At 38.0% G+C, this 26,741-nt stretch overlaps 1 protein-coding gene across 1 annotated transcript in view; it reads right to left on the bottom strand.

The window, feature by feature from the left end:
• Positions 1-26,741, bottom strand: part of SPAG16 (sperm associated antigen 16) — a 317,517-nt gene that overhangs the window by 245,571 nt on the left and 45,205 nt on the right. Inside the window, 1 exon segment of the mRNA XM_054209051.1 lies at positions 14,760-14,917. Coding sequence (XP_054065026.1) covers positions 14,760-14,917 — 158 coding nt within the window.

The following is a 26,741-nucleotide window of genomic DNA, read 5'->3' as shown; positions in this document are numbered from 1 at the left end:
AGAACGTAGTTTGAAAAACTACATGGAACTGCACCAGAAATATTTCTGACTGGGTGAAACAAGAGCTACTCTTTTTCTGGTACCTCTGCTTTTGAAAGCAGCTATATAAATATGCACATATTTAATAAGACAGACATTTTTATGAGGAGGGGTATATTAAAATGACAGTGCTTGGGAAAGCACTATAATATTTGGCAGGCATCGATTCCTATAAAATTTTACCAACCACCTTAAAGATGTCTTAAAAGTCAATTTACAGATGTTTAGACAGAAGAATTATGAGGTTTGGTTTCCCAATACTTTCAATTCATAGCTCTGAAAGACATGGAAAAACCAAACAAATACCACACAGAAGCATGATGACTTTATTGATTTTAAGTTTAAAAAAACAAAACAAACAAACAACTTTTTTTTTTTTAATTCAAAGAAACTCAGAAAGAAACTCTAACTACTCTACAAATGAGACCAATAAATCAATCAGAGTGAGCCGATTTGATGTTCCTACCCCCGGGAAGCACCAGCCGCTCTCCTCACACCTACAGTCTTCAGAAGCTACAGAAACTCCTATTACCTTGCATGGTCCTGAGGTTTGGTTTGCTTACCGAGCATTTGGTGCCAGACAACTTCTCTAAAATACCAGGTCAAAGAGTGTTCTGTTGAGGAAAGTAACCAATACAGCAGACCGCAAGGCATAGAACAATGTAAAAACAATAAGGTGCCACTTAATAGCAATTTAATGATATTGAGATCTAGCAATGACACAGCGAGTGCGACAACAACAAAAAGCACCATGCAGACCCTAACCCTCCTTAGCCAAACTCCAAGAGCAAAGGAGAAAAGTTCAATTGGTAGCAAAAGATTAGTCACTTACCAGAAGCTGGTGTTAGAAAATATTCAGCATTCAGTTGCTGAAGAAAACAATTTATCAAGTAGAAACTAGACTATTCTTACCCGGTTAACCTTGCCTAAATTTAATAAACCAGTATGTGGGGTTTGCAGAGATTTTTGCTTTGTTTTTTTTCCAGGTCAGCCTGAAGACACTTTCCATGAATGCTGGAATGCTATACTGGATGTTACAGCCACCCCTCCCAGGGCTCCGGGTCCCTCCTGCACTGGGCCGCACTGGGAGAGTGGAGCAATGGAAGGGAAGCAGTCGGATAATCAGTTAATTAATCGTGAGGGGAGACCTTCTCACTCTCTGCAACCCCCTGAAAGGAGGGGGTAGCCAGGAGGGGTCGGTCTCTTCTCCCAAGGAACAGGCGATGGGACTAGAGGAAACGGCCTCAAGTTGCACCAGGGGAGGGTTAGACTGGATATTAGGAAAAATGTTTACACTGAAAGGGTTGTCAAGCATTGGGACAGGCTGCCCAGGGCAGTGGTTGAGGCACCATCCCTGGAGGTATTTAAAAGCCAGGCAGACACAGTGCTTAGAGATATGGTTTAGTGATGGGTTTGTCAGAGTTAGGTCGATGGTTGGACTCGATGATCTGAAAGGTCCCTTCCAACCTGGGCAATTCTGTGATTCTATAGGGGCAGGAAAGTCAAATACGTAAACAAATACCCCCTCCTACCTCCTTTGCAAGTCCATTCTGGAATAATGGGAGCAGTTTTGGCAGGATTCTTGGCCAGCAGGGAAAAACAAGCCAAGAAAAACCCACGATGTTACGGCTTATATGTCTCTTTCAGAAAATCATTTCAGGAGCGTGTGTGGGTAACGTTCCAGCTGATATTAACGTGTAGTGAAAAAAAAATCTCTTTGAGCTGTGCGTTGCAAAGAACAGAGCTTCCCAAAGCCACCCCTTCCCAGGGGAGGGGAGCCATCCCCAACCGGGTGACGGGCGTCTGTTGGCAATAACATACCAACATAACAACATATGTTTAACAACAACATTGAAGAGACTTTTGACCAAAATTTGCACGGAGGGCTGTCTCTCTCCCTTCGCCGCTACTTCTAGGATTGTGGAATAACTTGTCATGCAGCTCTAGATAATAAGATGGGGGTGTATTTTTTCTTTATTTTGTTTTTATCAAACCTCTGCCATTTCAAAGACTATTTTAAAAGGAAGATATTTTTGAATGTCAGCTAGGAACCCATCCAAGCTGTTTTCCTTCATAGCAAAGCACAAGCTTGCCCTCTTCAATACAAGAAATTAATCGAAAAAAAAATTTAAATAACCTCTGTTTCTGAATTATTTTTTAAATCAAAGTATAAAAATAAAGCAGGTTAAAAAAAAAAACCTGTCTGCAGCTCCATGGGCAATGTAAGCTATAAAATTTAATAAAGAAAACTTGTTTTGTTTTGGACAGCCTCTGCCTAAAACACACCATTTCACATACAGATGGTTTTATTTTTAAGGGGAAAAAACAAACAAACAAACCAACCACAAACCAATAAATATCAGCAGTACAGAATCTCATTCTGGAAACAGCCCTGATAAATGAAGAAACTTCGGTTTCCAGTGTTGCAGTCCATTAACTTTCATGACTATGAACACTCACAAGGAAACAAGGATGATCGTAGCCTTAGACAGACATTCACCTGGTTGACATTTTTATTTTCAAATGCAAATGTCTGTGTCCCAGGGACTGGAAACTGAAATCTACATCAATTTTGGTTTGATTACTAATCAGAGTTATAAGTCTAATAGTTTTGAAACAAGAAAAGAAAGAGATACAAGAAAATCTGGAAAGTATTAGTCTAGCATTTAGTATCAATTAGTGTAAAAAGAAAATCAAGATGTTCTTTTGTCTGGTTCAACAGAAGCAGTTTGTTAGTTGCTTACCTCAGTAGACACTCTGTCCTACATTGATGATAGAAAAATGAGAATTTAATGATGTAGCTTAAGCCTGAACTAAAAACTTCATAGATTTTCGAATTTTAGCAACATCCACACTTGGGATGAGATTTTCAGAATATGTGGAGTGGCCCCAAGGCAATCTAGTAATTTTGTCCACGTCTCTACAAGGGAATTGTTCTCTTCAGAAATACAGATGCGTGTTTATACACCTGCAATAGTAGCTGCCAGAAGCTGGATCTGAATTCGAGTTCGAGCACTTAAGCAATACAGGAAGTTTGTCCCTGAAAATTTCCAAATTAGTGAAAATATTTAAGTAAGATTACTACTGCCATACATCATCTCTGTTTCATAGTTCCCAAATTCCCCAGTTAGGGATCCCTTACTCCTTAGCTGATCCGCTAAGGATCAGAGCCTAGCATAGATAAGAAACACAAACCAACGTAATCTGATTATGATGCTCAAGTAATGTTCAAGTCTTATGCCAGTCCTAATAAATTATAACAGTAGCAATTAAAGTCTATTTGGTAAATAAACCCATAGCAACAACTCCTCACTGTCACGCATCTTTCACCTGCTCCCGAGTACTTGTTTCAATGCAAGGACACACCATCATTTTCACAGCCGGGAGAAACAGAACAAAGGCAGCCGTTACAGGCAGCGCACAGCCTCTTATGCTTATGGCGCCTCCTTCAAAATCAAGTTTTAAAAATCTACCACTGAATTCCTGGCAGTAGCATGCTATTCCAAGCTCCCTTAACTACAGGAAGAAACGTGTAAATTCTTGGCCTAAAATACTGCTATAAAAATTGGCATCGGTTACAGAAATTAAATTACTGAAAAGGTTTTTGGTTTTGGTTTTTTTTTCAAAAAAGGCAAACTTTGGTAATGAACTCCTAATATAAAGGGTTCTGCATCACTTGATTTTCTGACCAATTGTATTTGGACATTTTTTAATACAAAGCTGGAAATTCTCCAAGGAGATAGTTCTGAAAGATTAAGAATGGAAATCAGAAGTAAAGGAACAAGGAAGGAGTTGTATTGAGAACAGGCCAACAGGTGAAACAAACTTTTAAAAGTCAGCTTTGGCATTTCAAGTCATAAGCCCAGGGGAATTTACTCTCCTCCCACAGGACTGGAACATGCTTTTCAACATTTTTAACTCTTCACCATTCAAACTGAGTCCAGCTGTTACTTTTTCTATTAATATTATCAACAGTTGCACAGCTCGAAGTGTGTCGATACTGTAATTTCAGAATTTACCATGAAGAAAATATCGAAAATTAAATGGAGCAAAAAGAAAATTATCATGAGGAGTGGCCAAAAGAAAAAAACCAAAAAAAAAAAGAAGAAACAATATGTATATTTTGTGAGCACAGTCAATACGTACGCTTTTGTATATGAAAAAGATGAAATGTGAAAAGACACAAGCACACCTGCAGATGGGACAGTGGTGGAAGTGTGGAGCAATTCCTGTAATCTGATTTATAAGGAAATCAAAAGGTCAGCATTTAGCTATCATGCCAGACGCTTCCAAAATAGGGTATCTTACATTTCATTCCATTCCATTATAATTCTTTCTTGAAAGTACAGCTCTGAGCTCTGTATTACAGTGCATTTTCAAGTGCAAGAGAACAGGCCCTTGTTCAAGAATGCACAGCCCAAGATACTGAAGCTGTAACCTTGGAGATGCTTTTCCTGGGCAGTTCAGATCACCCCGGAGTGTGAAACCACAAGGAAGCGCTGGTTTGCCATATCTTTTTGGCAGGCGTGCCTGGTAAGAGTAAAAAAAAAAAAAAAGACAATCCCCCATTATTTTAAGCACAGGACTTCGTCCTGTGTCCTGTCTGGTCTTCATGTGGAGTGTACAAAATTGGCTAAGACCATTTTTTTATGCTTTTTCTTTTCAACTGTCCTGGGCACAAATCTAGAATTATGTGTCTTTGTGGAATAATCCCAACCACTTTGTAAGAGTTTAAAGGTTATTCCATGACATACAAAAGATAGTACCTGAAAAAAAAAAAAAAAATCTATAATGGATATTAAAAGTTAAGCTTCGTCTTAACCATACTGAAGCGCAAAGGATGTGAGTGCCCTGAGGGAACACTTCAGATCAGTCTTGGAGTGACTCCATCAGTTCAGTTTTCACAGATATTTCTCCTTATCGTTCTTTTGTACTGATGAACTTTCATTCAACAATACAGCACGTTTGCCCACAATCCAACGATATCTTTATTTTTTTTTGCCTGCTGGATATTTACTCACTCAAATGCGGGAGTAAATACACCTATTTTCTTCTTTATGTTTCTTGCATTTATCTTGCTTTTCTTCGGAGATACGGCAGCTGCTACAATTCAAGTACTATGTTCATTTTAATAATTGAAAACCTTCTTTAAAAATGTTATATAGTGAAAAAAGAACTGAAGATTTTTTTTTTTAAACGTCAGATATTAACCTCCCACAAGATAAAACACCAATATGAGATTTTTCCAAACTGAATGGATTAGGAGATAAGAGTTGTGCAAACAGAAACTGCCATCTTTATGTACCTATGTGTTAGTGTTGTATCTCTAAATCATCGCAACCATAAATACCCAAAATTTTTAGTGATTTTACATTCAGGTTATGAAACTGGCCTACAAATGAGTGGTAGGTGATTTCTACTTCTATTACCTCAGCCAATAAAAAAAAGAATCATTAATACAGTAGGTTTTTAACAGTATCTTTTCATAGGTCAGGCTAGGAATAAGGAAAGATCAGCAGCATTGCTAGATCAATTTACAATTTCTACAACGTTGTATCAATCAAAGAGAGTGAAAAGTGATTTACGGTATTAACTGCAATGCATTAAATGTTTTGGCAAACAGAATTCCTCATTAAAACACAACATGTGCAACCTCACACGCTATTTCAGAGTAGCAACTGATTTTTGTATGTTATGCATTATTCTTGCATTCATGTAAGTCACTTCCATCTATTTAGAATATATGAATTTTAATTTGGCATTATATTTTTATTATGTTCTACTTCCTTGTTCTCTATCACAATATATTATGCATTGAACACTGGTTCTCAGAAACATCACTCAATGCTCCTCACTCTCCCAGAAAACAAAACTGTTTATCTATAGGTTAATTGCATACACATTGCTGACTCCAATATTTATGAGGTCCTGATGTGACTGCCAAAAAACTTTACTTTTTTTTTAAAAAAAGTTACTTTTTCAAGAGATACAGAGTCCTTTACATGGAGAAATTAATTGCTGAATAGAAGAAAACTTAAAAACTGTAATATGGAATCAAAACAAAGTTCTTAGATAAACACTTCCTTCCACATTTCTTTACAAAGAGGAGTTCTGAATGGGTGCTAAAAATATAATAAAAATGTAAATGGATTTTCAGTTTACAAGAAAATTTCAGTATTGTACATTAATGGAGGATCTTTTTGCAGATAACTATTTAGAATTGTATCAAAGTCAATGAAGTGTCAAGACAGACATTATTCACCTTTTGGAAACCCTAGAGTTTAGCATTTTTCTATTCTAAAATAGATTGAGCACTTTTTAAAAAAAAATCCACAATGTTAGTTCCCTCATATCTTTTTTAAGCTCGCCAATATATTTCATTTCAATAAAATCTCAACATCTTGTTCACACTTTATAAAACACATTTATAAGTAAATTTATTTTCAAAATAACTCTCTTTAAAAGTTATCACTTCATCCTGTGTGACGCATCAAAACAATTTCTTTTATTTTGGATAAAATTACATTTGTTCAAAATAAGCATGCTTCAATTAAATATTTAGCTATTAGCATATATGGTGTTCAGAATATTTGGATCGCCACAGGCTGATTGTTTTCAGTTAAACGCTTATCAGAAAATTACTAACCCAACCCTTTCTTGTCCACAGTCCATGGGAAATAAAAAGAAAATAACCCAAATTTCGTAGAGCTGACAGTTACCAGGCATCATACCTTTCAGCCTACGGAGAATACGCAAGAGCCTTAATAAAGTTAAGCCAATATCTTTTTACAGTCATGGTTTTGAAAACAAGTACTTCCAGGTTTTTCTTCAAAGCCTGCTTCAAAAACCACAAAAGTAATGAGAAAAATAAAACCAAGAAAAAACCCCACAAAACTATATGCTTTCCCTCTGTTGACCTTCCCTGAAAATTTTCTAGTTTTCTGATAAAGATGCTCGTTTGCTAACAAAGTTACCGATACCCAGCTCACTTCACGTGTGCACCATAAAAGAAGACAATATGACTCCAGATTATTAGTGCTACGGTTCCAAGCCACCCGTTAAAGTGATGGCCGGTGCCTTCCCAGAGGAGTAAGCACTCGTGGCCAACGTTGCAGACAGAGCCGATGAGAAATAAAAAGACTTCGTGAGACGATGATAGCCAGAAGCTTATAGCGAGGAGCAGGAAGGAACATTTACCAGGGAAAAAGCGAGCGGGGGGAAGAGGCAAATATGGAGCTCAGGGAGTCATTTGCTTCTCTTATCGTTACTGCGTTAGGTAGAAAAAGCCACAAATGAGGTTGAAAGGGTCGTAGCCAGGAGCTGTGCATTCATACCCTCGCTGCAGCAAGCCCTCGCAGAGCTTATCAAAGCCTGATCCACACGGTTCTCCCTGATTATTCACGGGCAGCTCACTTTTATTCCTTCTTAAACTGCATTACAGGGAGCTAAACTACATTTGACATTCTCCTATGAGTACTTCTTCCTCATAAACTGCATTAGAGCTGTTACAGAGAACGTACGATAATGAACAGACTGAAGCCCATGAAATAAACTCTCCATTACAATGTGGGCCTTAATGCAGAAAGAAATTAAGAACTTAATTTCTATAGGAAACAGCGATAGCCTGAAATTGAAGGTTAAACCACTGAACTGTGACTCGGGAGACATGAATTTAATTTCTGGATCTTCCACTTAGGTAATCTTGCAGGAATTATTTCGCGGGAGGATAACACCGCCTCGCGGGACTGCTGGGGAGATAAGTGCCTGCGTGAGGCCGCAGACAGCGGGAGCGTCGGAGCCGGACGGGTGCATGCATAGATATATGAGCCTGCTCCCTCTTTCCCATGCGTTGGATCTAAATTAAATCTGCGCTGCCCACCGCAGCCCGGCGCGGCTGTCGCGTGTCCTGTGCCGGCGCTTGCAGCGCAGGCTGTGGGCACCCGCGTCTCCTGCCCTCCTCACCCGGCTGTGCCCCAGGTGGCAGCGGGATGCAGGTGACAGCCTGTACCCCTGACACCAGCCACACGCGCTTCCAGGAGGACGGAGGACAGCTGGGGCAAAAGGACAGTCAAGGCGCATTCGTCCCGTCCCACTGCGGGTGCTGTTAATTGTACCCGCCATGCTTCGAGGCTTTAGGGTTATCTGTCACTTGCTCTTTGGCAGGAGGGTAAGAACCTCGTTTATTTGCAGTGTAAACACACCTTTATATTTTTCATCGAAGCCAGAGAAATGACTTTTCAGTCATGGGGAAAAAAAAAAAAAAAAAAGAAAGAACTAATATAAGCATTTATGAAAGGAAATTACTTGAATTTCCTATGTTGTAAAGATAGATAGAGCAAATTTATAACTGACATTAATTTAATGCTGAAATACCTGACGGGATGTATCAGATAAAGCTAAAAAGTTTAAAACGCCACAAAAAAACCCCTTGTTGCAAGGGTACAGACTGATCTGTCCACAGTGACCCAGGCAGAGTCGCACTTGTTTCTGCCCTGTGTCAGGAAGGCGCACTGAGTGACTCTGGCGAATTCTACATTTAATGGTCTCCTGCATTAGCTCCTTCAAACATATTCAAAGGTTATTAAGATGGGGAGAGGGGAAATAAAGTAGAAGAAATAGGAGTTTCGTCTCATATATGCAAAGAGATGAGGATCAACCTAAGCTTCCATTCATGTTTCTTCTACTTTTGAAAAAAAGGCAGAATTTGAATATTTCAAGAGGCAGAATTGAGTATTTCAATATTTCAGCACACACAAAAATCCAGTCCTGCAGCTAGACTGTCTACACTTATTCACCAGCCATTAAAATTAATAGCACATACATCTAAAAGTATTACTATATATATATATATCATTTATACACATTTACGTGTGTGTTTACGTGCATTTCTATACCTAATCAAATCACAGAATGTTTGAGGTTGGAAAGGACCTCTGGAGGTCACCTGGTCGAACCCTCCTGCTCAGGCAGGGCTACATAAAGCCGGTTGCCAAGGACTGTGTCCAGATGGCTTTGAGTATCTCCAAGGATGGAAACCCCGCAACCTCTCTGGTTAACCTCTGCCAGTGCTCACTCACCCTTACAGTGAAAAAGCATTTCCTGACGTTCAGATGGAACCTCCTGTGGTTCAGTTTGTGCCCATTGCCTCTGGTTCTGTCACTGGGCACCACTGAAAAAAGCCTGGCTCTGTCCTCTTTGCACCCTCCCTTCAGATATTTACACACATTGACTGATGAGATCCGCCCCCGTGCCTTCTTTTCTCCAGCCCAAACACTCCCATCTCTCTCGGCCTTTCCTTATAGGAGAGAAGCACCAGTCCTTTCATCTTCTTTGTGGCCCTTTGCTGGACTCTCACCACTATGTCCATGTCTCTCTTGCACTGAGGAGCCCAGAACTGGACCCATCATTACAGTGGTGACCTCACCAGTGCTGAGTAGAGGGGAAGGATCATCTCCCTCAGCTGCTGGTAACACTCCTCCTAATGCAGCCCCAGGTACCATTCACCTTCTTTGCTGCAAGGGCCCTCAGGTCCTTTTCTGACAAGTTGCTTTCCAGCTGGATGGTGCCCAGCATATACTGGTGCCTGGGGTTGTTCCTCCCCAGGTGCAGGATTTTAGTTCTGCTTATTGAACTTCATAAAGTTCATGTAGGCACATTTCTCCAGCCTGTTGAGCTCCCTCTGGATGGCAGCACAACCCTCTGGTGTGTCACTCGCTCCTCCCAGCCTGGTGTCATCCCTAAACTTGCTGAGGGTACACCCTGCCCCATTGTCCAGATGGTTAAAGAAGAGCTTCAGCAGGACTGTATCCCAGAGGTCCATGCTGGATCCAGTCCAGGTAGTGGCCTCCAACGGGACTTTGTGCCACTGATGCCCACCCTCTGCACCTGGCCATTCAGACAGTTCTCAATCCACCTCCCAGTAAATAAGAGTCATACCTAGATAGCAGGGGACTGAGTATTTTTATACACAGGCGAGACTCAGTTCCTTCATCGTTGATCTCAGTGTTATATATGTAAGTTGAAGAAGCAATTAAAGCTTTGGCTTTTGAAGAACAATAATGGAAAAGGGATATCTGCAATTCTAATAAAAAAAGTTCATTCCTTGTATAATAAGTCTTTGAAAGGTTCAATATTATAAATTATATTATTACAGAATTACAAGGACATATATTGGTTTTAATGGAATGTCTGAGATCTGAAAACAACAAGATATTTTTAGAAAGTTGCTCTTTTGTCTCAGCCAAATTATACAAGTGTTTGGAAAGTGCCAAGATGAAAGATCACATGCTGGGATGGTTAGTCCCAGGGAAATGCACATGCCCCAGGGTTCCAGAGCAGTTTGGTAAGGAAAACAAATTCCATTCTGGAGCTAAATTTTAGCTGTCAGAGATACAGCTTTAAAATCCACACTTTAAACCCCCCCCAAAATTTCCTTTTAAAAGTCATGGACTTGAGTCTGAGGCATGCAATGGATAAGAGGGTGAGTACGATACAAAACAAAGAGAACAGAAGAAAACCAAATGTGTGGCTTCTGACTCACAGAAGTTGGAAGGCAGGGAGTGTCCCACTGCCCCAGCCATCCATGGAAGACATGCTCCAAAAAAGCTTCAAAACCTCCTTTGCTGGAGCTAAACTGATCAAAATGACTACAGCATGAGGTCAGGCTCTACAGTAGCTACCTTCTAGGTCATCTGCCTCTAAAACCAGTTACCATTTCCCTAGGAAAATTAAGCAGCAGCTGATGTTGCTAATACAAGTCTCCAATTCACTGTGGCTACTCATGCAAGAAATCAGCACATGATGGCAAAATTACAAACTTTTACTGTTATTGCAAAAATGTAGTTTAATAAAAAAAAATTATATATTTTCTAATGCTCTAGGGAGGCAAGAAGAGGCTTTAAATAATTAATAAGGATTTTTCTACCTCCCTAAATTTTTCTTCTTTGACGGGAAATTTGACCACATGAATTTTGAACTTTGAATCCTCTGTTTTCTAGCTTGTGTTAGACGAGGACACAATACGATTCATATGACCGATCACCCCTTGGTAGATGGACCCTATTTTGCTTGTCATCGTTCAGACACAGAACAAAATGACATTAGCTCACCACCTCTAAGACAACAGAGAGATGGAAACAAATGGGCAGAACACAGGCAAAAGGGAGACACCATCCGTCAGTACGACAGGCAGCAGCCTCAGCAAACCACCGGGCTGTTGTCAGAAACGGACAGTCATCACAATAAAGAAGAATATCAAGGAGTGACAGGGAAGACTATGAGAAAATTGCTTTGAGATGTTAATGCAGGGCTCTTTCCAAACAGAAGGGGCAACAGAGAAAACCTACCAAGATGTTGGCTTAGAAGTAATCTGCGCTAATTCCGTTGATCTGGTTATACACACACAACACGATCTTAATGGCCTGCCATACCTAGAAGCAGCTCTATGAAAACAAAAGTTTGAGAATAAAATAGAAAGCTGGGAGGTGTGGTCTAAAAGAGACTCAAACAGAGTAGAGCCCAGATAGCAAGGTTTGGCTGACAGCACAAAACGCACGGTTCTTCACGCAGCTGCCAAATTCCCTCTTCCTCACCACCTCGCTATATAAATGGAAAACTTGAAACTCTAAAGAGACAACGCAGATCAGTATCACCTCATTTCACAGAAATCTTCAGGCTATAAGGTATTTCAAAAGTTCCTCCTGTCAACACTTGCAAAGAATTCTCTTTCCTGCAAAGATCATTCCTCCGTGTGCATGTGGATGCGCATCTGTGTGTACATAGGTATTTATATGGTAAGGACGGCAAAAAGTAGTAGAGGGCAACAGGACAGGGTTTTGCAATCATTTCTGTGCAGTTTTACCTCCATAACTTTGCACAAGGAACTACAAGACTGTAACTTTAATTTCAATTTGTGTATAAGTCTCATATAATCACCTACACAATTTTATGCCACGAGTCAGCTTGCATGGTTCCCAAGGAGATAAATTCTTAAAAATCTTCTCTGGAACCCACTGATAAAAAAAAAATGGAAGAAACTAGTATAATAAGATATAATGATGAATTAGTCCCTAAAGAAAAGTTATCTTTTCCTGAGCCCATCAGAAAAGCCTAGATAATCACTAAACATTTTGTATTTGCTTTTCTTTATTATTATCTCCAGCTTCCTATTTTTACTGTGCCTAGGCAGAGCATTTGCCACTCTCTATCTTTTTCTTTTACAAAATATCAAACAAGGATAAAGGATTTGGGAACAACGGGTTACACGTAAAAAAAAAAAAAGAAAAAAAAAGAATAATAATATATGATACATTTTCTATTTATGCAGGTATACTTACTGGGTAGAGCATCCATTTAAAAAACTAGGCCTTACACTTTACGAATTCTAGCCACAAACACAAGTGGCATTTTTACAGCAATTACTAAACATGATAAACATCAAATAAGCTTTGAATGGAGAATTGTAACCTCTGTGTGTGAGGCCTGGGAGGGAAGGAGGAGGAGAAGACAATGACATCTTAAAAAATTAACAAAAAAAAGGCAAGGTGATGGAGCCTTCACCTGTGATTCTGCTTGAGTTAAGGGGTATTAAAAAAGGTCATAATTAAACTGCAAATAGGTGGTATTTTCACAATACAGATTTTCTGATCTGAGATTTAAACAAGAGAAATAGAACCATTTTCTATCCATGAAATACATTAAATTATATGCTAAACATAGTAGTGCACTAATCTGAAACTCTCCTGCCACTACTGCTAATTTTTCAGCTGCACCTTAGATAAGCATCTCTCCAAAATAGTACATGACGTTTTCCTATTTTCCAACGCTGTACTAACCATACAAAAGGCACTGAAGAACGTTTGCATGGGCATCTTTCTTGTCCCAAGTGAAGACAATATAAACTATGATGGATGCAATACCGCATATGGTGACCGCAGAAGTACCTTCCATGGAAAGCCACACAATCCCTTGGGGCTACAGGAAAGATGCAGAGAACAGGCGCGGAGAAAGCGAACCATAAGCGAGTAAGTTTGGAAAGATCGTCTAGGCATTATAGATCTTCCAGTGGTTCTTGCAGGCAGAGTGAGATTTACCAGGTTATTTAAAAGGATACTGGAGAAATGAGCTTAATGCGGAAGAGGAATGCCTATGCGAGGATTTGAAAAGTGGGAAACATTCAGCCTAGCAGAACGCAAACACAGTTTGCCAAGGGATTTTTTTCCCCCTCCGCAAATACAAGTTTCAATGAATACTGATGAAGGTCTAAAGAACTAATCTACATCAGCTTTAAGGCATGTAAAAACTGTGAATTTGGATTTTCGCATTCTCCAGCTTCCAGAGAAATGTAAAGGAACCTAGCAATATACATACACAAACCAGATTCTGTTCTGTATTTTTGATACACTGGTTCTGGTGAGATCATAACCAACCCAAATCATAAAAAAGCAAATTTGGTCTCCTCAGTCAGTAGAACATTTTCTAACTATCTTATGAACTAGAAGAAAGAATTAATTCTCGTCTAGTGGATACCAATTTCCACCTTCTGTCTGTAGAATCAAATAGACAACCATAATTACTATAAATACATTTAGTGAAAGTTCAAAATTTCTTTAAATGGGCCATTTTTATTTAATTCCCTACACAGAGAATTTAATCTAATGTCATTCTTCTCTGAAAAAATCTCGATTTATGCATTTAATAACCTCTTGGACTTCCAAGAAAAGCCAGATTGAGGACTGAATAGCTGCTGTGTCGAACAAAAAATGCTAACCCAAGCTCTGTGTGCATTAGCTGTGTGCCTTGGGATGGGATTCTACAGCATCTAACAAGGTACGAGCTCCATTTGAAGCTCTTCCCAAAAAGCAGGGTTTGCAGCTTCTCTCCCCTCTTTGAATTCGTAGCCACCTGCAGCCAACAGGGTACTAAAAGGGACCCTTTCTTCAACAGAGATCTGTTTTCTTGAAACACATGGGAACCTCAGTACTTCTGAGTCTGTTATTCCTCTGGCAGATTTGTTTGAAATTGGGCAGGGTGTTAAAAAAAATACTGTAGGAGACGCTGTCAAAAAAAAAAAAAAAAGGCTACAATATAGTCTATATAATTTAAATGATGAAAGTATTGATTATTTTAAAAATTAATTTAAAATTACATTCACACCTAGACAATGTGTCTGAACTTTGCTACTAGCTCTAACTTTTTTTTTTTTTTTTTTTTTTTAGATTTTTATGTTTATTCTCCCTCAGTCTGCAGCTAGCAAGCCCTGAAACATCCTTGCTTACAGGCTATCTCCACACTTAAAATAATCTGAGTTTAAAGTCTTCTGATTTTTGACCCAAGGGAATAAACCAGAATCAAATACAAGTTGCAAAAATATTCCGCATTATAATTCAGTTTCCTGGAACCTGAGTTTACAGTCATCTCTGGTTCCCATTTTTGTATCTACTAACCAAATCCCACCCTTCTTACATAAAAGATGAATCTAATAATCTGTACACAGTTCTGCCCAGGTGTTTTGCTGTATTTACACTCCCACTACATTTCATTGTGATCCCACTACAGATCATTGTTTCCACTTTCACATTCTTCAGAGAGAACGTCTCCCTGGCTGCTGCCAGTAGTTTTTTGGAAATTTACTTGAAGCAAATGGTCCTTAATGACCTGTTGAAAAATAAACCTCAACATGTATATAGCAATAAAATTAATGTACTGTTAATGGTTCCTACCAGCTCACTGCTAAGTCACGCCCTTTCAAAATGTTGCTCAGTTTATACTCCCCAGATTTCAGGGGTTGAGGATTTTCCTTAGCATGCACAAGGTAGGGGTTCACTTGGGTATCAACAGGGAATTCTGAGTCCAGGAGAGACAAATACAATTATTAATTCTCAGAAGCACCACTTAAGTTCATAGAATGTACTACTTACTACGTTATTATTTTGAAAACACAATTTTGTCTTATTTTTTTCCCCTCTATTTTTCTCCTCTGTTCAATTTTCATCAATTTTTTAAATCGCTGTTGTCCAGATTTTACTCATTTTTGATACATATTGTTAAAGCGTAGTGCAGGCATACCTGTAAAATTGCGGTCTGTAGTGAGCAACTGAATACTACGAGATTTATTCATTTGTCCTCTTAAAATTATCTTCCTACGAGTTAACTTCTGGTCAGTTCTATCAGCATTGCTCTAAAAAGAGATCAACCATCGCTACTAATCATTATCTGCAACCAAGCATAAATCCACCATTTATACCAGCAAACCCTTTCTCCCCCCAAAACAGAAAACAACCCCACTTACGTAGCTCAACATAACAGCAATGGGAAAAAAAAGTAACTCTACGCTGTGGCTACGGTGAGATATGGTAAAAAAAGCCAAATAAAATTTTGTGTCATTTATACTCCTAACAAAGTTTGTGTAATGATGTGGGTGTAAGTGAAAAAAACCTGGCCTGATACTTTTATTGCTAGTCATTTATATACCTGCTACTGGAAGAAGATACGATGTTTAAAAAGGAAGGCTGTTAAATTGTTAGTATAAAATCCCCTATATTAAATTCAGGACTATCTCTGGTTTTAGTAAGTATTTCATAGAGGACAGTCAACATTCAGGTAAATTGATTATTTTTCCTGTAAACAGAAAACAAATGTTTTAAAATTGTTTAACCCTAAGTTTAAACCAACCAATTTAAGATGCAGTGATCTACGCTGCACTAGACTGTCTCATGATTAAGGGAAGTTAATTTCTAGAAACTTTTGGATTTCATCAGCTGGCAGCCAGAAAGCTCCTCAACTCCTAATGAAAGAACTACTCTCATTGTCCAAATCGCTCCATTTATATTTTATTTCCTTCTCTTTGTTTTTCTTATGCATATCTCCCATAGTGAAGATGAAAAGAATAAAGTTCAGTCCTACTATCAAGCCCAGCACAGCATGATCTGTGGCATAATCACTGATTTCTCAGCTAAACGAAACAGTTCCCACTACGATTTTAAATGGAAAAATCATCCAAACGCAAAGAGAGGAGGGCTGCGTATGCACATATAAACAAGACAACGCAAAGGAGAGCAGCTACAGGTAAATAACCTCTTCTGGCCTTTGACTTCACGTATATATGTAAATCTTGATTGTGAGTAACTCCAAGCAGCATTTCCCAGAGATCACCATTACTTGGATAAGATCCTTTTCTCTACTTGAGAACAATATGGGGCTGAATTCTAGAGAAAGAAGCCTCAATGGCTGCAAGAAGCCACAAGGAAAAAAATGGATAAGAAAAATGGCATACTACTGACATAAAACACTGGACTAGAACCGGGAATGAAGGTTTCTATCAGCCTCCCTCTGTGAGATTACTGGCACAGGCTATTTCCCATTTTTTCCATTGACTACTTTTTTCTACCATTATTTTCCATGGAGGTGAGCTCTATGACTTGCATCAAGAGGCTTATCTTGCATCGAGAGGCTGAAGGTATTCTTAAAAAGACTTTCTTGCAAGTATAATGCTGATAAAAAGACAAAAATACAAATACACGTATAGTTAGTCTTGCAGCCTCATTTTCTATCAGTGTGGTGGAAGATATTTTCTAAGATTAGTCAGCAGACTAGGAGATTTATTACTAACTCTAATTAACCAAGCTAAATGGCTTTATTAAAAATAGATTGTCATTAAAGAATGTAAGGAGGGTAACTGTGCACAATATATTTTAAGGACTACACTAGTCATTGCAAAACCGCTTACAAAGACCATAGTTTTCTGAAGACTCAGCTGATCATTCGTGTTTGCAACATTTTCAGGACATCCTGCTGTGAGAAGCTTTAAAGGAAAGACTGAAATTACCATACTCTTTAAAATGCCCATCAACCACTAAGATTAAGAATGGAATAAAATCGATGTACTTTAATCTGAAAATGCACACACACAGCAGGGATAACCACTAACTTTTTTTTTTTTTTTTTTAGAATTTTTTTGCACTTAACTTGATGGTAGCCGTCGTGTTAATTTGCAGGAATGAGCATAGAGCAAATTTCAGAACTAGAGACCATCAAGGGAATATCATTTTCTCTCTCATTTCAGAAGTTCTCTACACTGCATGTTCTATAAGGATGCTATTAACCTGAGTCAAACTTTTTAAGTTATTATGAAAATAATTAAGTTAATGACCTAATGATCAGTAAAAGCTTATTTATTACAAACACAAGACCCAGAAGATATTTTTCAGTGGACTGAAAGGAGCTGCAGATGTTCACTGCAGAGTATTGCTCCATCTAAACCATATTTATGTTTCCTCCTTGAAGCTAAGCAGCTACATGGAGAGTTTTGTTTGCAGAAAAACTTCTCAACTTCATTATCCTATGCAATTATTTTGTAAGCTTTTACAGATATGCAAAACTTTAGCTTCAAGCTGCCTTAATGATGCTCAGAAATCACATTCCCAGAACACTGGACTCAGCTTCCATGGAACAGTAGGGACTTAGAACAGTGACTGACACAGGACATCAGTCGTATCTTTCTTCTCTGGCTGGAGAGGAAGACAGAATTTGGGTATCACGGAGAGCAGATGATCAAAGACATCCTTTGTTGTCTCAACTCAGGTATTAACAAGATACTTACATCTTGTACTAAGGTGCTAACTAACAGTTTTCCACTTACTTATGTGTACTTCAGGGTGTACTAAGAAGTAAAAAAAAAAAATTAAAAAAAAAAATCAACCTCAAACACACACCTAAATTCTATTTGAAACATGTGGAAGATAATTATTAACAGAATTAAAAATCCTTCTTATCTCACAGATAACCTTTCTCTCCAAAACTGTTCTTAACTATGTGGGGGGAAAAAGCTAAAATAAATCAGAAACATTGAGAATTAGGAAATAAATATGTAAAGTACAAGTAAGTAAAGATTAAAGGAATCTTGCATTGCTATTCCAGGAAGAAGTCATAATATGTTTGTGGCTGAAGTTACACATTTTTATAGGAATACATGTCATGTTCTGATTGTGTTTCATCCATAATACTCCTGCAGATCTCTGAAGCCAGTTTCAAAAAAAATCCACACATTTTCCAAATTTGGGAGTGATTAAAATGAGTCTGCAGTCTTGCATTTTTCAGTGGAAAAACCCAGATACTACTTCAGGAGATGCTGCTGGAAATTATTGCTGTAGAATTCACAAATACAGTAAAAAGAGAAGGATAATATAAAAATATTAGTATTTCTTTCATTCCATAGTGAATTGCTGAAGTATTTCTGAAATTGTAGTTTTTACCTCCTTTGCTGTGATAATCCTTTATTTTACTAGAACTTGAGATTCAGCCTTAGATGTTGAGATAATTCATACCGATTGTTCATACTTTGGGTCTGAATTCCATGAACGCTGGTATCGCTTGCCATGGCCAGGTGAAATGTTGATTTCAGTAGCTCCCCAGTACAGCCCAGTTGGAAGCCACAGTTTAAACATATCGAATCTGTTGCTGAGTTGATTTCCTGCCTGAGAAAGGTACCGAGGAGTTTAGAAGAAATATCAGCTTAAGGTGCTGTCTCACAGTATTTCCAAAATATATTATTTCTGTATTGATTTATCAAAGCTTCATCGGAACTTCCATTTAGGTGAGGCATAGCTCAGTACGTAGGTTCTGAGCTCCTCAAAAGGAACACAAACAAGCTACCTGTGAAATTACAAAGGTCAACATAGATCTATTTTTTCTTCCCAGATACAAATCTTTATCCCTGTGAAATAAATGTGGTATCTTTATCGTAAAAGCTTCCTACAAAAAAAAGCCTCAAAAATGCTAATATAAAGACAGCTCTCCCCCCCAACAACAAATTTTGGCAACCAAGTGTCATTATTTAATCCTTATTCTATTATTTTCAATTGCCAAATCCTGAAGGTAACAGAGAATCCATTACACAAGTTGAGGCTTTGCATAAAAAGGCTTTGTGAAACATATTTATTACAAACATTGATTGCAAAGACTGACCCCCCACTTCAGCACAGGCAAGGGTAATGTGCACGCCACAACCCAAGAAATGCACGTATTGAGTGCTAAGGAGCCAAAGCAATATATTATGGGTTTTGTTCACTCTTGTATCTGCAACGTACTAAACATCTGTACTATGACGAACATGAAAAGCTATTGAGCTTTTCTCTTACCTCAGTATAAAAGAGAAGAGAATGCATTTCCTGCCTGTGAAATTAAACATCCTATTACTTTCTCATCAAAGGCAAGGAGCATTGCATTCAAAACAATGTCCTAGAAAGAATCTCTGTGAACCATAACCATTCTGAATGCACTGACAAGGGTAAAAGCAAATGGTGCATTTTATCTGCCCAAAGTCTCATTTAGACACCACACTATCGTTGTTGTCTGAACTTACAGGTGCAACAGACCGCCAGCCACTCACAAGGAGTCAGCCATGACCCTCAGCCCATTCACTACTAGTATTTCCACAGCTCTCAAAATCATTAGCAGAGCTGATTAAGCATCATTATCGCCATTTGTTTTATAGACACAGGGAAGACATTCAAATGGTAGGACCTTGGCAAGGGTAACAGTGCAAACCCATCTACGTCCCCCCCGAGTAATAAAAGGATCTGTTACTGATTCTCCTGATTTACCTAGAGACCCCTACAGGAATCAGGATTGCAAGAACTCGTAAAAGCACTCCTTGCCCTAAGACCTCACAGATTCAGTTACAAAACCAAACCACAAGAGAAGAGGAATAGCCCTTTTTTTTTTTCCCTTAAGTTAAGAACCTGAACCATATGAGGGTTTACTGATTTACCCCAGATCAAGCTGCATCTTCTAGGAGAGAATTGCATTTTAACCAAATCATGTGGTAAACCAAACTCAGCTTCAGAGTCTCAGACCACTACTTAATTCTCCCTAATAAGACACCAGTCTTGTCTTGACGGAAATCATTATGCCATTAAGATAATTTACCCTTAAAAGCTCTTAGAAACCTTTCTTTTCTTTCCCATCCTGAATTTTTCCAGTAGACTGCCTTTTCGCTTCTGATAGCGGGGCTCTTCAGATCAAGTCTCCAGCTTTTGGTTTCCTTGAGGAAGATGCAACAGACTCATTTGTCAAAACACACAGAAGGCAATGAATAGATAAGTGGAACTGATCTAAATCATCCCACAGCTGAGAAAAATGTAGTATAGTTTAATACAAAACAGAAAGCACCCAAATCAGTTGATCTAAATCACGGCGCGGCCTTGTCTATATCATCATTACACGTAGCTCCAAGTTTATTCTTACTCACATGTTAGAAACTGAAGTTGGAAAGAACTAGCTTCACTGTGCAATTGCAAGCAAGATCAAGCCGTGTTACTTTATTTCTAAAAAAAAAAAAATAATAAAATAATAAATGCAAGCTTCACTGAGGCAAAGTGGTAATTTGGTGATTCGAAGTCCTCCGGGGAGGGAGGTGGAGGGGCAATCTTTTTTCTTTTTTTATTTTTGCAAAAGTTGACAAATATCATCATCAGTACTTACAATCAGAAAATTATCAAGGTCATTCTAAGACTGCCGTCAAGACACGCACAAGGAGCACAATCATAGTCACACCCGCTGATGTATCCACACATTCAATTTAAAAAGCAAATACTAGATATTCTGTTCAGAAATGAGAACAAAGTCAGGAAAATCAAATTCTTCTCAGGGACAGCTACCGTCTATGTCCAAAATTCAGCAAGATATCCTGACTTGTATCACTAAGTATTTTCAAGGAAATATTCTATTCTCAATTCTCACACAAAAATCAGGATTATCTCTGCTTTTGTGTACTTGGAGAAGTACTGCACTAATCACCGATAGCTACACTTACATTCCACTGAAATTATCTTTTTACTTAAAGAGATAGGGAAAAAAAAACCAATTTTAATGATTGTTTGCTTAATTTTCCCCCCAAACCTGATATGCTTATATTATGGAGGATATATTTTGTATTTTTTTTTTTTCTTTTCCTTTAGATTAAACACATTTCAATATCTTGAAATTTCCACATTTTAGATCTTAATTATCAAAGCAGTCCCATGGAAATCAATAGTCCTGCTCAGAAACTCCATATTAAATATATAGTTTCCACCACAGGACTTTAGTTTCACACTGTATCTCAGTTTTTGTCCAAACTATCACAGCTTTCAAAACAATCTAAGGTAACTACGAGCACATACACTCAAATAGTGGAAGTAAACAAAGGAAATTTTTAAAATACAAATACATAAATAAGAATGAAAATAGCCTTGGCTGTAGTTGCTCACAATGAATGAATCTTAATCATCAGACTATCAAAATTAAACTACGTCAAATCACCTAAAACATTTTTAAAAAGCAAACTACAGTACAAGATTTCCCAATCCGGTTTTACTTTTCCTCAATTTTTTTTTTTTTTTTTTTTTTTTTTTTTTTTTTTTTTACAAGAATCAGACAATTCCTAAGGAAAGATATGAATAATGATCACTATTAAGATGATATAAGACACCACTTAAAATCATTTTAAGGTTCAAAGTAAATTTTTAAGAGAGATTCAAACCTGTTCCTGTTTCCCTCTTTCCCCTGCTGAAAATCCCGATATTCTGTTCCCCGAGTAGCTTAGTTTTGTTGCAATGGAGATAGTTGGCTTCAAAAGGGACCAAACACTAAGCAGGAAACCAGTGAATGAGTATTAAGTGCTTTGCTGCAAAAGTGACAGAAAATTAATATAAAATATAGTAGTCGAGCATTATTTTATCTCCTTTCTCATGTTTTCTGTAGCTGGAGGAATAAGCTATCCTTTCCTACCAGGCTATGAAAAAAATTGAAATGAAGAGATTTAGCGCATCCACTGAACAGACTGCCATCAGCAAAATAGTCAGTAGCCAACATTACACTATTTTCGATACTGAAACAACTCAATTTCAAAATGCTTACAGTAACTGTACTACAAGACAATTGCACTTTATTTTACTATTTTAATCATGACCACAATTATTTTACAAACACCTGAAATGTAAGGAAAGGAAGCTGAAAGCGATAGCAGGAGTGCATAGTAAAACTTTTATTGCACACTACATCTTGCTTGACTTGCTAATAAAAACCATGAAAATCACCCACAAAGGTTGTGGCCACATAAATCCTCCTTATTCAGTTTATAATCCTGACGATTTTTCTTTTTTTTTTTTCTTCTTTAATAAAATAAACATGAAGATAATATGTAATAGGTAGTAAAAGTCTGATTAATTAAAAAAAGCAATGGCAAAACTGTTTTGACTTCATGTTCGGGGCTAGTGTATTCATGCAGCTCTTCAGACAGTTCGTGAACTGGTGCTAACAGTAAATTTAAACTCAAAACTCCTCTTGACAATGTCAGTTTTAAGGATCTGCCAAATGAAATCTTCCTACCGCCATTGCCTATGCAATAAAGAACTAGAAAGCAGCGCTACTATAAATGCATAACTATATCACAGACACTTGATATCTTTTTGACCAGAGCTCTTGTTAGTGCTTATTGGTAAATTTACAGAAATTATTTGTCTACAATAAGATGGATAAGTTTGAAGATGGAAAGCTGCTGCACTTCACTAGTGTTTTGTTTCCTTTATTGTGACTATTGAAACCATATTTCTCAATGGTTAATAATCGGAGAGACTTGAAGAATAAGAGGAAGCTAGCAATTATAAAAATAACCATCACTGAAAAGCAGTATCATCCAGTTTTTAGCACCACAGCTTCTTTTCTTGCCACTATTTCAGAAGGTAAAGGTATAAAAGGAAAAAATTCTATGAAAAACATATTGCCCAACCCTACAGAAAGAAAACAACTGTAACGTTTTCGCTTCTACTAGAACTTAAAAACTTCTCAGCAAACAGCGGAATAAAGCACGTTTACCAGTTCAAAGCAACAACATTGAGGATGATGCCATTAAGGATAAACATGCCACTCAAATGTGGAGACTACAGCATAATCCGTACACTAGAGACGCATGCCCGACGAGCTGCGGAGCTGCTCAGAGGACGGAGAGTGTGGAGTCTCAGGGCCAAGAGCTGAGAGCCACAGAAAGGCTCCTCGAGCTTGCTCAAGATTGACCACGGAACGATTAGGAGACTTAAGGTGCTCTGCACCCACACTGAAAGCAAAACAAATATTTAAGCTTTATAAAGATGAACAGATTGTTCTTCCAGAGAAGGAACAGTCCTCAAAATAAATTATTCATTGAAACCCTGTTCTGTCTTAGAAAGGATATCCATGCTGTGCAGAAATACCACATACAGCTTCTTCTGTCACTTCTACATCCCAGCTACCTCATCAAATGTATTTTTAACTCCTTCTTTTGATTAATCTAGTCTGTTACAGAGTGTACATAGCACGACCAATGATCTCTGTTGAGTCAATAAGGTGAGGAGTCACAGTGAAATAATCTAGTACGTGAACGTAGTAATAATTCTGAGTGATAAATTCAGTTACAGTCTCAATAAAGTGATATAATGATCATCCAACTTTTAATTTACTACTCCTTGATGGCGGGATTTTAACTTAATACATGCAATTAAAATTAATTTCTTAAATTAAAATTATGCAATTCGATATTACAACTCTAAGATACAATGTCTGTACCGGTACCGATATGCCTGGATTTTAAATATCTACTTCTGATTACCATTAAGAGGAATCATGAATGTAAAATCATGACACGTAAAAGAATAAACTCAGTACTACCTTACTGGTAGCAATTCTGAATGTGTTGACCCGATTCCTGTCATCGCAGCATCACCACAGAATAACAATAGAATATGCTCCTGTTTGTTTTGCAAAATAGTATTATATGTCATGGAGATAATCAACCTTTTACAAGGCACAAAACAAAATCTATATTCATACAATACAGCCGTACAGCACAGCTACACATATAACTTATGCTTCCATAAACAAGTGAAAACACTGTTACAAAACTCAGCTTGATCATTTGCCAAGGAGAAGTAAAATGACATTAATGAAAATGCTGCAATAAATTATGATGGTACAAGGCTTGCATTTGGTTGCCTGGATTTTCATAGCAGTTCTCTAAGTCACAAATAACCATTTGCTGTTCCCAGAGATGTGCCCCATCCCTTCCTTTAAAAGGCCTATTCTTGAAAAAGCTACTATGTTTATGATAAATGTTAAAACAAACAATGATGCAATAAAACATAGAACCTTCTATCAATTATAATTTTATTTTGTAGACTTAAATTTTTATTATGGTGCAATTAAACTTCAGCAATATTTTCAGTTACAGCAGCGCATGCTGCATATGCCATACAATTCAATTAGGCACGTTAAAGAGGTAACGCTGATTATATGATAGACATCAAAAATATGATGCAGTATCATCTTTTTCTATATATTTTTTTTAAATTGTTCATAGTGGATTAATATCAATTTTCTCTACTACAGATGTATCCATAGTAGAGTCAATTAACAAATTTAAATGCTTCCTTCAAACAAGTTGTCCAATTTCTGTTTGCTTCCTTGAAGCAGCCAAATGAATACAGAAGTCAGTTATTAAACATCACATATTCAGATCTAAATGTATAGAGTCCCCTAGATCATACACACCGATGCACGGTATGGGATCATGGACGCCATTGTATCGTTTTTATTAAATCGCAACCTATATCAAATCCGTACTTCATGTCTGATTCTTCCCGTTGCAGTACTCAAACTGATTTAAGGCCGGAGTTAGTAACAGCTAGGTTGCTGCCCACTGTTTGGGAACATTAAAAGAATAAAAATATTCAACAAATGTGAATAAAGACACACTCAAATTCAGTACACATTAGGCAATAAGTTACCATCAAACATTTGTATTGCTAACCTGAGGTCCAAGTGAAAAAGAAAACATACCTAACGAAAACAGCCTTCTCACATGCTGAATGGAACTGTGTTCCGTCCAAGCTCTGTATTTGAAAAATACTTTTTTGCATGCCATTCTAGCACAGCATAGCTTTGCTATGAAAACAAAACGTATTCAACATCACCACCAAAACAAAGCACGCCCTTACCTTTCCTGGGAATGGGTTGCATTACAAGCCACATGGGCTGTCTGTCCCCCATGATACAGCCCTGGCAGCAGTGCTTGGCTGCATTACGTTTACGGTCGGATTCAATGATCTTGGAGCTCTTTTTCAACCTAAATTATGATTCTATGATCACTACATACCTGCCTTCTTGCTGACACTGTTCAAGAAACGCCTTTGTCTCTGGTGGGGAAGTAAGGAGGCTTCACATGTGTAACCTGTTAAGGAGGCTTCACATGTGTAAGGAGCCCCTCACACACCCCTCACCAACGAGCACCAGGTGCCAGGCTGCTGCCGGTGCTGCCGCCTTGTCTCCCATGCCGTGGGAGATAATGTTGCTGCTCAGCCCTCAGCCCCGGTGCCATCATCCTCTCTCAGCAGCAGACGTTGTTTTTTCCCCTTTGATATCACAGGAAACGGGGGCTGTGGCTATGCCCCGGGCTGAGGCAAGGACGGGTTTGGCCCATTCAGAGAGCGCAGAAGGTACAAGCTCCCCATGGCCTGAATCATGGCTACGGACGGCAACTGCAAACACACCAGCTTGCAGAAGTAAACAACACAAATAAGCTGTTTTCTTCTTAAGGTATAGTGTTAACAAGTAGCTATCGCATCCATAAACCATCTTCAGGAGAGAGACTTTGGCCGAAATTTTGCCTTAATGATTCTTAATTAAACTAGGTGTTTTTAAACAGCTTTAGGAGTTTAGCTTGCATCTATTTCCGTCACAAGTACTAAGCAACAAAGTAATTTTAAACTTTTAATAGTTTAAAGACATAAAATTACTATTTTTACACAGTATAATATAAATGTCAGCATAACGTTTCTATGGAATTACCAGGTTATTTCTTCCATATTGCCTTTCCACTCAAATATTTAATTTTGAAAAGTTCGTCCCGACTGTTACCAGTTCTGTTTGGGGTTTTTTTTTCTGGTTGGTTGGTTTGGGTGGGGTTTCTTTTGGGAAGGGGTTCCCCTTTCTACTGGTTGAGAAATATACAGGATCTCTGAATACCTGATAATATGAAATCTACCTCCATGTCTACAGGATCCCAATGCACGTTAGAAAAACAATTCTGTCATTGCACAGTAGGCTGGAAGACGAGAGATTTACATAGGCAAACTTGGTCTTTTAAACATTGCAAGACCACACTAAAGTATCTCTGAATGCAGTTTATAGAAATAGGCTCATTTGTTGTAACAGTAGGACTAATGCATTGCTCTATAATAAATATCAAATGTTTTAATTGTCTCATGGCTACTAAAGACTATATGTGTTGCACACATACAGAATATAGGTATATCATTTCATACACACATGTACCTTTATGTCCATATATAAAACCAGGGTGCAAGATGCAAAGCAGGAGGAAGAATGTGAATTTACCAATTGTAAGTATGGCTGCATGTAGTGGATGTTGTTTTTTGTCAAACTAGAAAACCAAAACAATTTATTCTCTGAAAAAAACCCTGTTGCTACTTGACATAAGCACTGATTAAAAGAAACAGAAAATGAAAAGACTCCTACCCATACAGGTCCTGTCACGCTTAAGGTTGGTGTGTCAAATACTGATTTATAATTATTAAAATTAACTTATCATATTTTCCCAACACAGGCTTGTTAAATCATTATGAAGTTTAGTCCAAAAGATCATCGTTAAAACGAACATCAGTTTTATGAGC

This window comes from Rissa tridactyla, chromosome 7 (assembly GCF_028500815.1).
Source record: "Rissa tridactyla isolate bRisTri1 chromosome 7, bRisTri1.patW.cur.20221130, whole genome shotgun sequence".
Classification (NCBI taxonomy): domain Eukaryota; kingdom Metazoa; phylum Chordata; class Aves; order Charadriiformes; family Laridae; genus Rissa; species Rissa tridactyla.
This window is presented reverse-complemented; position numbering and strand designations above follow the sequence as displayed.